The 13,059-nt window shown below is 45.1% G+C and overlaps 1 protein-coding gene across 1 annotated transcript in view; it reads left to right on the top strand.

Moving 5' to 3' along the window:
• The window catches only part of LOC311113110 (VPS10 domain-containing receptor SorCS2-like), a gene marked incomplete at both ends in the record, with an annotated part of 337,488 nt that overhangs the window by 291,773 nt on the left and 32,656 nt on the right, over positions 1-13,059 (top strand). Inside the window, 5 exon segments of the mRNA XM_084156253.1 lie at positions 776-865; positions 5,850-6,021; positions 6,024-6,028; positions 7,261-7,407; positions 11,218-11,320. Of these exon segments, the coding sequence (XP_084012379.1) occupies positions 776-865; positions 5,850-6,021; positions 6,024-6,028; positions 7,261-7,407; positions 11,218-11,320 (517 nt within the window).

Raw genomic sequence — 13,059 nt, 5'->3', positions numbered from 1 at the left:
TATCTAAAAGGAAAAACTGATCCTAAATCAGTACTCCACACTTACCACAAACAGCCAAGCAGACTGTATTGAGCTGACACCACTGATCTCTCACAGTGCTAACTAACGTTCACACTTCCCCCATACTGTAAAATATGATGTCGATGGGCTTTTTTTACTGGGTCAGCACTCATCTTCTCTGATTGGATGATCCCACCTCAGCATGAGACAGCACAACTTCATCATTACCCAGAAGCCCCCTGCTGGGATTTGCATACTCTCTGTCTCTCGTTCTCTCTCTCTCTCGCTCTCTGTCCCTCTCTCTTTCTCTCTCTCTCTCTCTGTCCCTCTCTCTCTCTCTCTCTCTTTCACTCTCTCTCTCTCTCCCTCTCTCTCGCTCTCTGTCCCTCTCTCTTTTTCTCTCTCTCTCTCTCTCTCTCTCTCTGTCCCTCTCTCTTTTTCTCTCTCTCTGTCCCTCTCTCAATATCTCTCTCTCTCTCTCTCTGCTGAGGTACTGTATTTCTGCTGAGCTCATCTCTCTCTTCAGGGAATAACAGATGGCGCACCTCCCGTTCACCTGTGGTGGTTAGGTTACTGGTGTGCACCTTTTCTCTCACGTTGTTTCTTTCTCTCCCTTTCTCTCTTCCGCTCCATCTGTCGCTCTCTCTTTCTCTCCATCTGTCGCGCTCTGTTTCTTTCTGTCTCTTTCAGAGGTGAGAAGTAGAGTAGATCAGTCATAAGGATCGTGGTGTTGACATGGTGTGTGTTTCTCTCTCCCTCTCTGTCTGTTACCTAGGTGACCACAGGAAACCGCACCAAGCACTACGTTTCATACCGACGGAATGAGTTTGTCCAGATGAGGTTCCCTAAATACGCCCTACCAAAGGTACAGTACCTTGAAATGGAATTAACCCCAACCTTGCACAATACAAGTGAAATATTTCCAATACCTTGTTGTACTTAACAAACATGACATTGTAGTTAGAAAGTCACAGACTGAGGGGCATAATGCGTATATCTTCAAAGCAGATAGGAACCTTTGCTGTCAGTGACTATGGCTCAGGAGACGGTTTTAGCGTGGCACTGGCTGAGTGTTATTGAACAGCATGGATTGGAGAGCAGACTCTTCTGCTTTCCACCTCACTAGAGAGAAAAACAACAGTCAATTTCATTTGCATTCACACACGCATACAAGACACCACACACACTACAGGAGAGTGTATGGAAAATAGCACGAACTGCACACACGCACACGCATACACACACACGTGCACACACTCACACTAGAGATAGAGTGTGTATGGAATTACTTACATTCTACCCCATACCACTTTGAGGGTCTTGTATTTGATTACTCAGGGGGAAAGTGATTGAGTTACACACACAAACACACACACACCACTCCTTCCTGCTTACCACAGCATTTGACCGATCATTGAAGCAGTCTTAATAAGGGGATCAGAGAGAGAAGGAAGCAGATCACTTTGATTAGGTGTCAGGGAGGCCATGAAGAGGTTTGCTGGGTCAGGTCATGATTTTCTACCGCCCCAGCTTTCCTTTCTCACTTCATATTTCCTCTTAGCAGCTGATTGAGCAGATAGGCCTCTCGTTCAGGTATGGAGCTTTGAGGTCAAGAGAGCGCAGGATGAAGAGGATAGAGAGACGGGACGGGACGGGACGGGGGGGGGGGGTGAAGTAAGCAAGTGTGTGTGTAAGTAAGAAAGAGATGAAGTAAGCAAGTAAGAAAGAGATGAAGTAAGCAAGTGTGTGTGTGAGAGAGAGAGAGAGAGAGAGAGAGAGAGAGAGAGGCTGTGGTTGCTGAGCTTTTTATTTTCCACTGTGAATTATTGAGAAGCTTTTGAAAAATGCAAAACCAATCTGAGAGTAGAGTTGGGCCTCCAGAAGTTATGGAGTAGTTAACAGTCTCTGTCAACCCTGTTTGTGTGTTAGTCTGAAGAGCTGCTAGGCGATAGTCATCTCTTTCTCTTCCAGTCTCTGTTTCTCTTTCTTTCTTTCTTTCTCTCGCTTCCTCTGTCTCTCTTGCACACTTGATCTCTTCTCACTCTCCCTCTCTTTCCCCTACCCTATCAACACCATCTCTCTCACTTCTTACTCTCTCAATATATTCCCCACTTTGTTCTCTTTTTATGTCTATATTGACAAGCTTTGTGGTGAGCCTAGTGAGCCTTTACTCTTCTAGTCTTTCTCTCTCTTTCTCTCACTTCCTCTCTTGTCTTTCTCTCTCTTCACACTCAATAATATTCTCCTCCTTTTTTGTCTTTTCATCTGTCTCTATATTGATAGTCTTTGTGGCGACCCCAGGAAGCCTGTATGAATGTGTCTTAAAGCGTGTCTCTATGGGAGGGAATGGGAGAATACTGTCTGTTGTCGCTCTCTTTAGAAAGTCTGCTGTACTATACTGTCAGGTGCCTCACAAAGCCACATAGTGACAGGTGCACCAGATTCTTATTCTCCCACAGAAACGTCAGCCCGTAGGCTAACCGTTTGAGAACGTTTCTCCATTCAGTTATGGCCTGTCAACAGTTGCATAAGTCAAAAAGAAGTGAAGATTACATCATTTTCAGGCTTATCACTCTTCATACTGTACATACGCAAATCTGTGTCCTCAGCTCCCCTTTGTGTGGCTGATGCTAGCATTTCCAACAAATGACATTATACAGAAAATATAGCACAGTAGGTTTCTGCGAAGTAATAATTTGCTTTGGCGTATGTTTTCACACCTGAGCACATATACAGGTTAATTTCAGCTGTCTAACTTGAGCTGCTCATCCACAGCAAATCCACACAACTCCATAGAGGATTATTCACTGGCCTTGGAGCAGTGTAAAACAAGTGGGTGGATAGCTGCTGTGAATGTAGAAGTCTTCGGGAGTTGAAGTTTACAGACTCCTCAATGCCAACTCCTCAGGCTAAATACTCTGCAGGAGAGATCTGTCAACACAGAGAGGTGGTTTGCATAGACTTAATCAATGCAGGAGAGGTGCATAAGGGAATAGTGAACACACACAAACATACACACACCTACTCACACGTAGTCACATAAACAAACACACATTGTAATACTTTATCTAGATCCATATGGAGGTACTAAGGGCATATGGTTGGACAGTCTCTCACACACACACACACACACACACACACACACACACATACACACACACACACACACACACACACACACACACACACACACACACACACACACACACACACACACACACACACACACACACACACACACACAGTATACAGAGTGTGAGAGAGACAGACATCCCAATACTGTATACAGAGACAATCAGCTGGGGGGAATGGTTTGTTGTTGTCTGTCTCATTATGTCTCTTTCTCATTCTATCTCTTTGCTTTTCTCTTTCTCTCGGTCTCTCTCTTCTGCCCTAACACTGTAAGAGTGTTTTGGACACACCTACTCATTCAAGGGTTCTTCTTTATTTGGACTATTTTCAACATTGTAGAATAATAGTGAAGACATCAAAACTATGAAATAACACATGGAATCATGTAGTAACCAAAAAAGTGTTAAACAAATCAAAATATGCTTTATATTTGAAATTCTTCAAATAGCCACACTTTGCCTTGATGACAGCTTTGCACACTCTTGGCATTCTCTCAACCAGCTTCACCTGGAATGCATTTCCAACAGTCTTGAAGGAGTTCCCACATATGCTGAGCACTTGTTGGCTCCTTTTCCTTCACTCTGCTGTCCGACTCATCCCAAACCAACTCAATTGGGTTGAGGTCGAGGGATTGTGGAGGCCAGGTCATCTGATGCAGCACTCCATCACTCTCCTTCTTGGTAAAATAGCCCTTACACAGCCTGGAGGATTGCGTATCGCTGCAGAATACTGTGGTAGCCATACTGGTTAATTGTGCCTTGAATTCTAAATAAATCACAGACAGTGTCACCAGCAAAGCACCCCCACACCATAACACCTCCTCCTCCATGCTACACATGCGGAGATCATCCGTTCACCCACACCACGTCTCACAAAGACACGACTTTCAAAGTTCTTGAAATGTTCCATATTGACTGACCTTCATGTCTTAAAGTAATGATGGACTGTCATTTCTATTTGCTTATTTGAGCTGTTCTTGACAATATATGGACTCGGTCCTTTACCAAATAGGGCTATCTTCTGTATACCCCCCTTACCTTGCCGCAACACAACTGATTGGCTCAAACGCATTAAGAAGGAAAGAAATTCCACAAATCAACTTTTAAGAAGGAACACCTGTTAATTGAAATGCATTCCAGGTGACTACCTCATGAAGCTGGTTGAGAGAATGCCGAGAGTGTTGCAAAGCTGTCATCAAGGCAAAGGGTGGCTATTTGAAGAATCTCAAATATAAAATATATTTTGATTTGTTTAACACTTTTTGGTTATTACATGATTCCATATGTGTTATTTCATCGTTTTTATGTCTTCACTATTATTCTACGATGTAAAAAATAGTAAAAAGAAAGAAAATCCCTTGAATGAGTAGGTGTGTCCCAACTTTTGACTAGTAGTGTAAGTGATAATCCTTTGCTGCAGTCTAACACACACACACCACTATTCAGGTTTGACTACCACACTATAACTATTCCAGAGCTCTTTCTGAGCTAGCTACAGGTTGGGCTACCTTCCTACACTTGACTGTTCCTACCCTCACTTAGCACAAAGCGTTATAGAGCATAACCCTGACAAAATGCTGTGCACTCTATCCCTCACTCCCACTCCCACTCTCTGACTGTATCCCTCCATCCCTCTATCCCTCTTTCCCTCCTCTACTTTGCTGTTGATTAATTCAATTCTGCCGGGAGTTGTCTTATGTGGTGGCTGAGTGTAATTTTACCATGACCCAGATTTGTTTTACCTCAAAGAAAAACATGGCAGCTATCTTTGCTAGTGCTTCTACTTACAGTGCTAGATAAACAAAACCAGCAATACTTCCGCAGTCAAGGACTTTGAAAGGAAGTTGTGTACTAGTTCTGTGCAGTAGCTTGCTGATTCATTGAACCATAGTACATTTGGCTATTGAGGTGCTTTAAGGTCAGACCCATAAATTAGCATTTAAGAAATATGTGGGCCGGTTTCTCTGCCTAGGCCGGGATTTAAAAGCCATGCTCAATGGAGAGTCCCAGTTTAAAGTGCTTATTAGCCCACGACTAGGCTAAAGATGTGTCTAGAGTGTCAATGTGTGGAGGTTCTGTAGTGCTCTTCTCTGCTCACTTCTCCTGAAGTTTGATGTCTGCATCTCCTCTCCATCTCTAATGCCATGTTAATGTAATCAGAGTGTCTCACAGGGAATGCCGACTCAGGCTCTGGAGTCTGTACCTCAGACACTCTGTTTCTAACTGACTGATTAACTCATCTGCATAAAGAGTAGAAGCCACTCACAAGTTAGAGTGGGCCACCTGGGTTTTTGTGAACAGCTGAAAGTGTTCTTGTATTCCTGTTTGTTCTCCTGTCACCGTTGATACCGTCTCTCTCTCTCTCTCTCTCTCTCTCTCTCTCTCTCTCTCTCTCTCTCTCTCTCTCTCTCTCTCTCTCTCTCTCTCTCTCTCTCTCTCTCTCTCTCTCTCTCTCTCTCTCTCTCTCTCTCTCTCTCTCTCTCTCTCTCTCTCTCTCTCTGTCTCTCCCTCTGTCTGTCTGTCTGCTGTCTGTCTCTCTCTGTCTCTCTGTCTGTCTCTCTCTGTCTCTGTCTGTCTCTGTCTCTCGCTCTCTCCTTCCCTTTAGTTTATGAAAAGACTGATGTCAAATCAAAGTTGTTGACGTAACTCCTACTCTCCTTCCCTCTCCCTCCCTCTTCATACCACCTCCTCTCTCTCCCCCCACCCCCCTCTCCCCAGGACGTCCACATAGTGAGTACAGATGAGAAGCAGGTGTTCCTGGCCCTGCAGGAGTGGTACCAGACAGACACCTACAACCTGTACCAGTCAGACCCACAGGGAGTTTACTACTCCATCGTGCTGGAGAACGTCCGCAGCACCAAGCAGCCTGAGGAGAGCGTCCTTATAGACATACGGAGGTGAGTCGTGTGGCGCTTCTCTTTGGCTCAGTTGGTAAGAGTGATAGCAATGCCAAAAATTAGCAATGCCAAGGTCGTGGGTTCGATTCCAGCTGCAAGGTCACATAGCATACTAAATTGATGTACTTCACTACTGCAAGTCATTTCGGATAAAAGTGTCTGTTAAATGGTATTGAGAGCAGAGCACCCTGCCACCTAGCTATAGGACAGTGTTATTACACCCTAACCAATGAGCGTGGTATATGTATGGTACTGTTTCCCTCAAAATCGTAACATTTTACATTTACATTTACAAACCTTGTGTGTTTAGGTGTGAGTTGTCACACACCTACTTTAAGGCATTATCATTTTATTGACTCATCTTTCTGCAAAACAAACGTGTATGGCTCATTTCCATAGCTGTGTTCCCACTCACTCGACATCCATCATTGCTAGTCATGGCCAAGGAAACAGTGGGTAGGTGGTCTAACCTCCATGGCAGCGGAGAGCGGTGTCTGGATCGCCTGTGGTCTTGAGTGGGTTTTAAGATGGCACTGGATCCTGCGTGCGTTCTAGACAGACAGCTTGCATTAAAACACACACACAACATGAATGTAGTAGAATACCGTGCATTCTATAAGGAGGGTTCCACTATAAGGAATGGGTCACTGCATAATTCTAGAAATCGACCCTAGTAATGCTGATTGTTACACCAGTTCTATGCATGCAAGAGTAAGATTATTGCAAGATAAAGATTGAGATTCAATGGTACATTTCAAAGCTGTTCTTTCCTGCCTCCCCAATTGGGTTTTGAAGTAGTTTTCCATTGTGTGATTGTAAGAAATATACACGCTCCTTTTGATGTAAAAAAAATAAACATGGGTGAGATATGTGTTTTCACTTTCCGTATTTTATTTGTTATTTTGGTTAAGCTATCATTCATTGGGTTTGTTTTGACAAGGTCTCCCGGCGGAGGGAAGTCAAACAGAGCGAGGGAAGAGTAAAGGAAGAGAGGAGGAAGTGTTAGAGGAGGAGAGGCAGTGGTCCGTGGAGCTGAAGGCTAGCACTACAGAACTCATTTCCTCTCCTCCTTTACTCTCCTCTCGCACCCCTAGCTCCGGACTACACTGTCATCACAGAAAGAGAGATGGAGAAAGAGAGAATGGAATGGATCGAGAGCCAGCAAAAGACACATCAGTATTAAACCTTCCCATAATATAATAACTGAGACGTTTGATGTAATTGGTTTCCAGGTCCGTGGGGTCAAAGGGGTCTACCTGGCCAATCAGAAGGTGGATGGCAAAGTGACGACTCTCATCACCTATAACAAAGGCCGAGACTGGGAACCCCTAGCCCCGCCTACCACTGACATGAACGGCAAGCTGGTCACCTGCAAATCAGTAAGGAACTCATGCACTACCCACATACATCCAGAGTGATTTACAGGAGGAATTCGGATTAAGTGCCTTGCCCAAAATCACCTCGTCGGCTCAGAGATTCAAACCAACGATCTTTCGGTTACTGGTTCAACACTATTAGCCGCTAGGCTACCTGCCGCCCGCACATACAGCAGCCTTCACCAGTCCAGTCAATAGGCCTACATACAGTGGGGGGGGAAAGTATTTCGTCAGCCACCAATTGTGCAAGTTCTCCCACTTAAAAAGATGAGAGAGGCCTGTAATTTTCATCATAGGTATACGTCAACTATGACAGACAAAATGAGAAAAAATAATCCAGAAAATCACATTGTAGGATTTTTTATGAATTTATTTGCAAATTATGGTGGAAAATAAGTATTTGGTCAATAACAAAAGTTTCTCAATACTTTGTTATATACCCTTTGTTGGCAATGACACAGGTCAAACGTTTTCTGTAAGTCTTCACAAGGTTTTCACACACTGTTGCTGGTATTTTGGCCCATTCCTCCATGCAGATCTCCTCTAGAGCAGTGATGTTTTGGGGCTGTCGCTGGGCAACACGGACTTTCAACTCCCTCCAAAGATTTTCTATGGGGTTGAGATCTGGAGACTGGCTAGGCCACTCCAGGACCTTGAAATGCTTCTTACGAAGCCACTCCTTCGTTGCCCGGGCGGTGTGTTTGGGATGATTGTCATGCTGAAAGACCCAGCCACGTTTCATCTTCAATGCCCTTGCTGATGGAAGGAGGTTTTCACTCAAAATCTCACGATACATGGCCCCATTCATTCTTTCCTTTACACGGATCAGTCGTCCTGGTCCCTTTGCAGAAAAACAGCCCCAAAGCATGATGTTTCCACCCCCATGCTTCACAGTAGGTATGGTGTTCTTTGGATGCAACTCAGCATTCTTTGTCCTCCAAACACGACGAGTTGAGTTTTTACCAAAAAGTTATATTTTGGTTTCATCTGACCATATGACATTCTCCCAATCCTCTTCTGGATCATCCAAATGCACTCTAGCAAACTTCAGACGGGCCTGGACATGTACTGGCTTAAGCAGGGGGACACGTCTGGCACTGCAGGATTTGAGTCCCTGGCGGCGTAGTGTGTTACTGATGGTAGGCTTAGTTACTTTGGTCCCAGCTCTCTGCAGGTCATTCACTAGGTCCCCCCGTGTGGTTCTGGGATTTTTGCTCACCGTTCTTGTGATCATTTTGACCCCACGGGGTGAGCTCTTGCGTGGAGCCCCAGATCGAGGGAGATTATCAGTGGTCTTGTATGTCTTCCATTTCCTAATAATTGCTCCCACAGTTGATTTCTTCAAACCAAGCTGCTTACCTATTGCAGATTCAGTCTTCCCAGCCTGGTGCAGGTCTACAATTTTGTTTCTGGTGTCCTTTGACAGCTCTTTGGTCTTGGCCATAGTGGAGTTTGGAGTGTGACTGTTTGAGGTTGTGGACAGGTGTCTTTTATACTGATAACAAGTTCAAACAGGTGCCATAAATACAGGTAACGAGTGGAGGACAGAGGAGCCTCTTAAAGAAGAAGTTATAGGTCTGTGAGAGCCAGAAATCTTGCTTGTTTGTAGGTGACCAAATACTTATTTTCCACCATAATTTGCAAGTAAATTCATTAAAAATCCTACAATGTGATTTTCTGGAATTCTTTTTCTCAATTTGTCTGTCATAGTTGATGTGTACCTATGATGAAAATTACAGGCCTCTTTCATCTTTTTAAGTGGGAGAACTTGCACAATTGGTGGCTGACTAAATACTTTTTTCCCCCACTGTATAAGGGATTACTTCTAGGAAGGAAGGCAAGAAGGATACAGTTTTTAAGTATTGGAAACAGGCCATGGTCTCTCCAGGGCTTGATGTCCATTATTCACAAGTCATAGAAAGTATGCCTATAGCCATATACCACAGACAGAGAGAGAGAACACTTTTTAAATTTAACCATCACTCCATCTGTGACAGAGTTCCACATAGACAGAGATATCTTCATGCTTTGGGAACAGGGAGTCATAAAGACAGGCACAACGCCAGGGCATGAGACACTGACAGACTGACATACACAAACACACACACACACACTGAAATGTCTGTTTCCCCATATCTCACCATAACGACCGCCTAAAACACAAATCAGCCATTTTAGAACACCCATGTCTCAGGCCGATGACGACCGCCATTACACCATCCTTGTTTATACCCGCCCCCCCGGCCGTTGCGGTGACACCAGGTTACAGGTCCGACAGACAGCTTTATGTCCCCTGAAAACAACACTGTCACCCCACAGTGTCGCCAAGACGCGAACAACGCTACTACTCTACCTTTATGGCCTGTCTCAAAGCACACTAGAAGAGTAATGGCCATTGAGTAGAAGGATGGCGGTTTGTAAATGACTGTTAAAAGAATCCATGTGCCGTAGATTAATGTGCGTAATCTTTGTATAATCTACTGCCTAATAGCGCAGCAAAGTCCTTTTAAATTACTTATTTTTTCCGTAAGTGATTTATTGTTTAGTGTTGCAAGGGCCAGATACAAGCGATTTGACTCAGTGCAGGTGCAACGTGATACCATCTGCAATGGGGCGAGGCTAGCCAGGGCAGTTCATGTTTTACTGTCATAGGGAGGGAGGGAGGGAGGGAGGGAGGGAGGGAGGGAGGGAGGGAGGGAAGGAGGGAGGGAGGGAGGGAGGGAGAGAGAGAGAGAGAGAGAGAGAGAGGGAGAGAGAGAGAGAGAGAGAGAGAGAGAGGGAGGGAAGGAGGGAAGGAGGGAAGGAGGGAGGGAGGGAGGGAGGGAGAGGGAGAGGGAGAGGGAGAGGGAGAGGGAGAGGGAGAGGGAGAGGGAGAGGGAGAGGGAGGGAGAGTGTTTTAGAATTCCTTGACGGCTCGTGAAGGAAAGATGAATGGTGGCTTTGAAAGGTAGTTCTTGTTGATGTGCCTGCATGGTCCTTTAGGGAGGCACTTAACCCCGTGTGTACAGCCGGAGTCATAGCGACAGGGTTAACGAGGAGAGACATTATCATGCTGACATGCAGGGCCATCTAATGTAGCGTCATGAATAAATAACAACACTGAGAGGAGAGGAAGACGGGAGGAAGAGGTGAAAGAGGAGAGAAAGGTTATGCTTAAGACTGACACACAAAGAGCGGTGTGAGTCACTCAGTAAAAACACTCATCACACACACTAAACACACACACTTTGTCCCCTCAGTCACTTCCCTCTCAGATGGATCCATACGAATATGGATGTCAACACACACACTTGCATGTCACGAACACACCCCCCCCCCCCACATACACGTACACCCCCACCCGCACACACCATGTAACACAGTCCTTGACCAATACATGTCAAAACAATCAAAGTCCCTCAATGTACTATAATGTTCCTACTCCCTAAATGTCCCAATAAACATTCACCCAGCCCAACAGAATGTCACTCCACCCGTCAGAAACTCTTTGGTTTAGCCTCCCCGGGGGATTTGGTTTGCTTAACAAACATTACAGGAACTGCTGCGACTCTGAGGATTAGCCTAATATGCTGTGGTGTTGAGCAAAGTGATATGGGAGGGAGAGAGAGAGCGAGAGAGGGAGGGAGAGGGAGAGAGATGGAGAGGGAGGGAGAGAGGGAGAAAGGGAGGGATCTAGGATGATATAGCTGGGTTACACACATGGCCACCTAAACAGTAATAAACTCCAACAGACATACAGGCCCCACGGTTCACACAACATACTATCCCTTTAATTTTTCATAACTCATGTCACCTCTCTGTCCCGTCTTCTAGCCTGACTGTCACCTCCACCTCCACCTGCGCTGGGCTGACAACCCTTACGTATCAGGGACCGTCCACACCAAAGACTCCGCCCCCGGACTCATCATGGGCGCAGGTGAGTAACCATGACAACCACCGCCCCGGTTACATCATTACTGCAGTGGCCAGTCATCCTGGTTGTTTAGCTTTACTTATTATTATCTGTATGTGACACTGTAATAGCTTCTGTCTAGGGTCACTAACACTAGGACCCCCCCACAGTTTGCTAGTGAACAGGCTTTGGTTAGGCCTTTTAGCCTAAGTAAGGTTTAGCCTACTTTTTCTAGAGAGGGATTACAGCCCCAGTCATTATAGGAAGGCAGCTCTGAGCCTGTTGTTTTGCTAGCTCCATGTGCTGACAGTGGGGCCGCTAAACAAGGCAGAACCAGTCGTTGAGCTGTGTGTGTGTTCCGCAGTTCATCAAGCCCACTATCCACCCAAACCTTCCCAGAGCGCTCTATTATTGACAAACCCACAGTCTCTGATTTTAAAAGATCCCACTCCTCTAGACAACCTGGATTTACCCTAGAAAGGCAGTGGGTTAGAGGAATGGAAGATACAGTGCCAAAGTACTTCAACCCCAGAGAAGAGTTCACTCAGTCACCGCTGCATTTATTTATTGAACACTTGGCAATTCTGTGCGGGCACCCCTGGAGGAGAGCTAAAATAGGGGTCCGGAGTGAAGGGTATAAGTGGGCTGCCTCATCTCCTGAGTGAGTACGAGCTACCTCGCCATCCCTTCCATCCCCCCTCCTCTCTTCCCTCATTCCCACTGTTAAGAATGAGAGGAAAAATACCCTCCTTCATCTGAAATGATTTGTCAGTGCAGATGGCTTTGATCCAACAGATCGCCCCCTCCTCCCTAATTTTTACTGTCTCATTCCCTCTTTTTTTTAACAAAAGGGACAATTGGAGGAGTATGTTCTTTCTCAACCCTGTGTTCAAAGGGAGAGCATTAGAAGCCTGTAGATCCCTGCACTCTTAGAAAAAAGGGTTCCAAAAGGGTTCTTTGGCTGTCCCCATAGGAGAACACTTTTTTGTTCCAGGTAGAACCCTTTTGGGTTCCATGTAGAAAAGGGTTTAACCTGGAACCAAAAGGGTTCTACCTGGAACCAATAAGGGTTCCTCAAAGGGTTCTCCTATGGGGACAGCCGAAGAACCCTTTTAGGTTTTAGACAACACCTTTTTTTCTAAGAGTTTGTAGTGTTGTGACTAGGGCTGTTACGGTGACCGTATTACTGCCACACCGGCGGTCACGAGTCATAATGGCAGTCAAATTCCTTGTGACCGTTTAGTCATCGTAATTAGGTCTACCAAACTTGCTAACTGCCCGGTACTCCGAACTCTATTGTCCCTCTAATCACTCTGACATCAATGCATATGTAATCGAAAATCAAACACTTAATGAGAGCTCATGCTATGCAATTGCGTGAGAAAAGACCAGATTACGTGACTGAGAGCCATGTGAGTGAGAGGTGATTCGGCACGCAGCGGGGAGAAGGGAATGATAATTATTATATTCAGCCCAAGGGCGCACACAAAGGGGATGCAGCCGGAAAATTCTAGACATTATCAAGTGCTTGTCAAATTGTGAATGAGAGACTGATGAAGTGTGTACAGCCTGCGCAAAAAACAAAGCAGAGCTCATGCCGTTCATGCGACTTTTTTCAAATCATCATTAGAAATGCATCATGCAGCCTTGTATTAAAAATCTAAACATATAGCTCAACATTTCTATCACAACTACAGTTACATAAATAACTCTAAATTAAGCATATAGTAGTATCTGTTTCTTTGTTAACCGCCAAACACAGA

The sequence above is a fragment of the Coregonus lavaretus genome, assembly GCF_964263955.1.
Source record: "Coregonus lavaretus genome assembly, chromosome: 39".
Classification (NCBI taxonomy): Eukaryota; Metazoa; Chordata; class Actinopteri; order Salmoniformes; family Salmonidae; genus Coregonus; species Coregonus lavaretus.
This window is presented reverse-complemented; position numbering and strand designations above follow the sequence as displayed.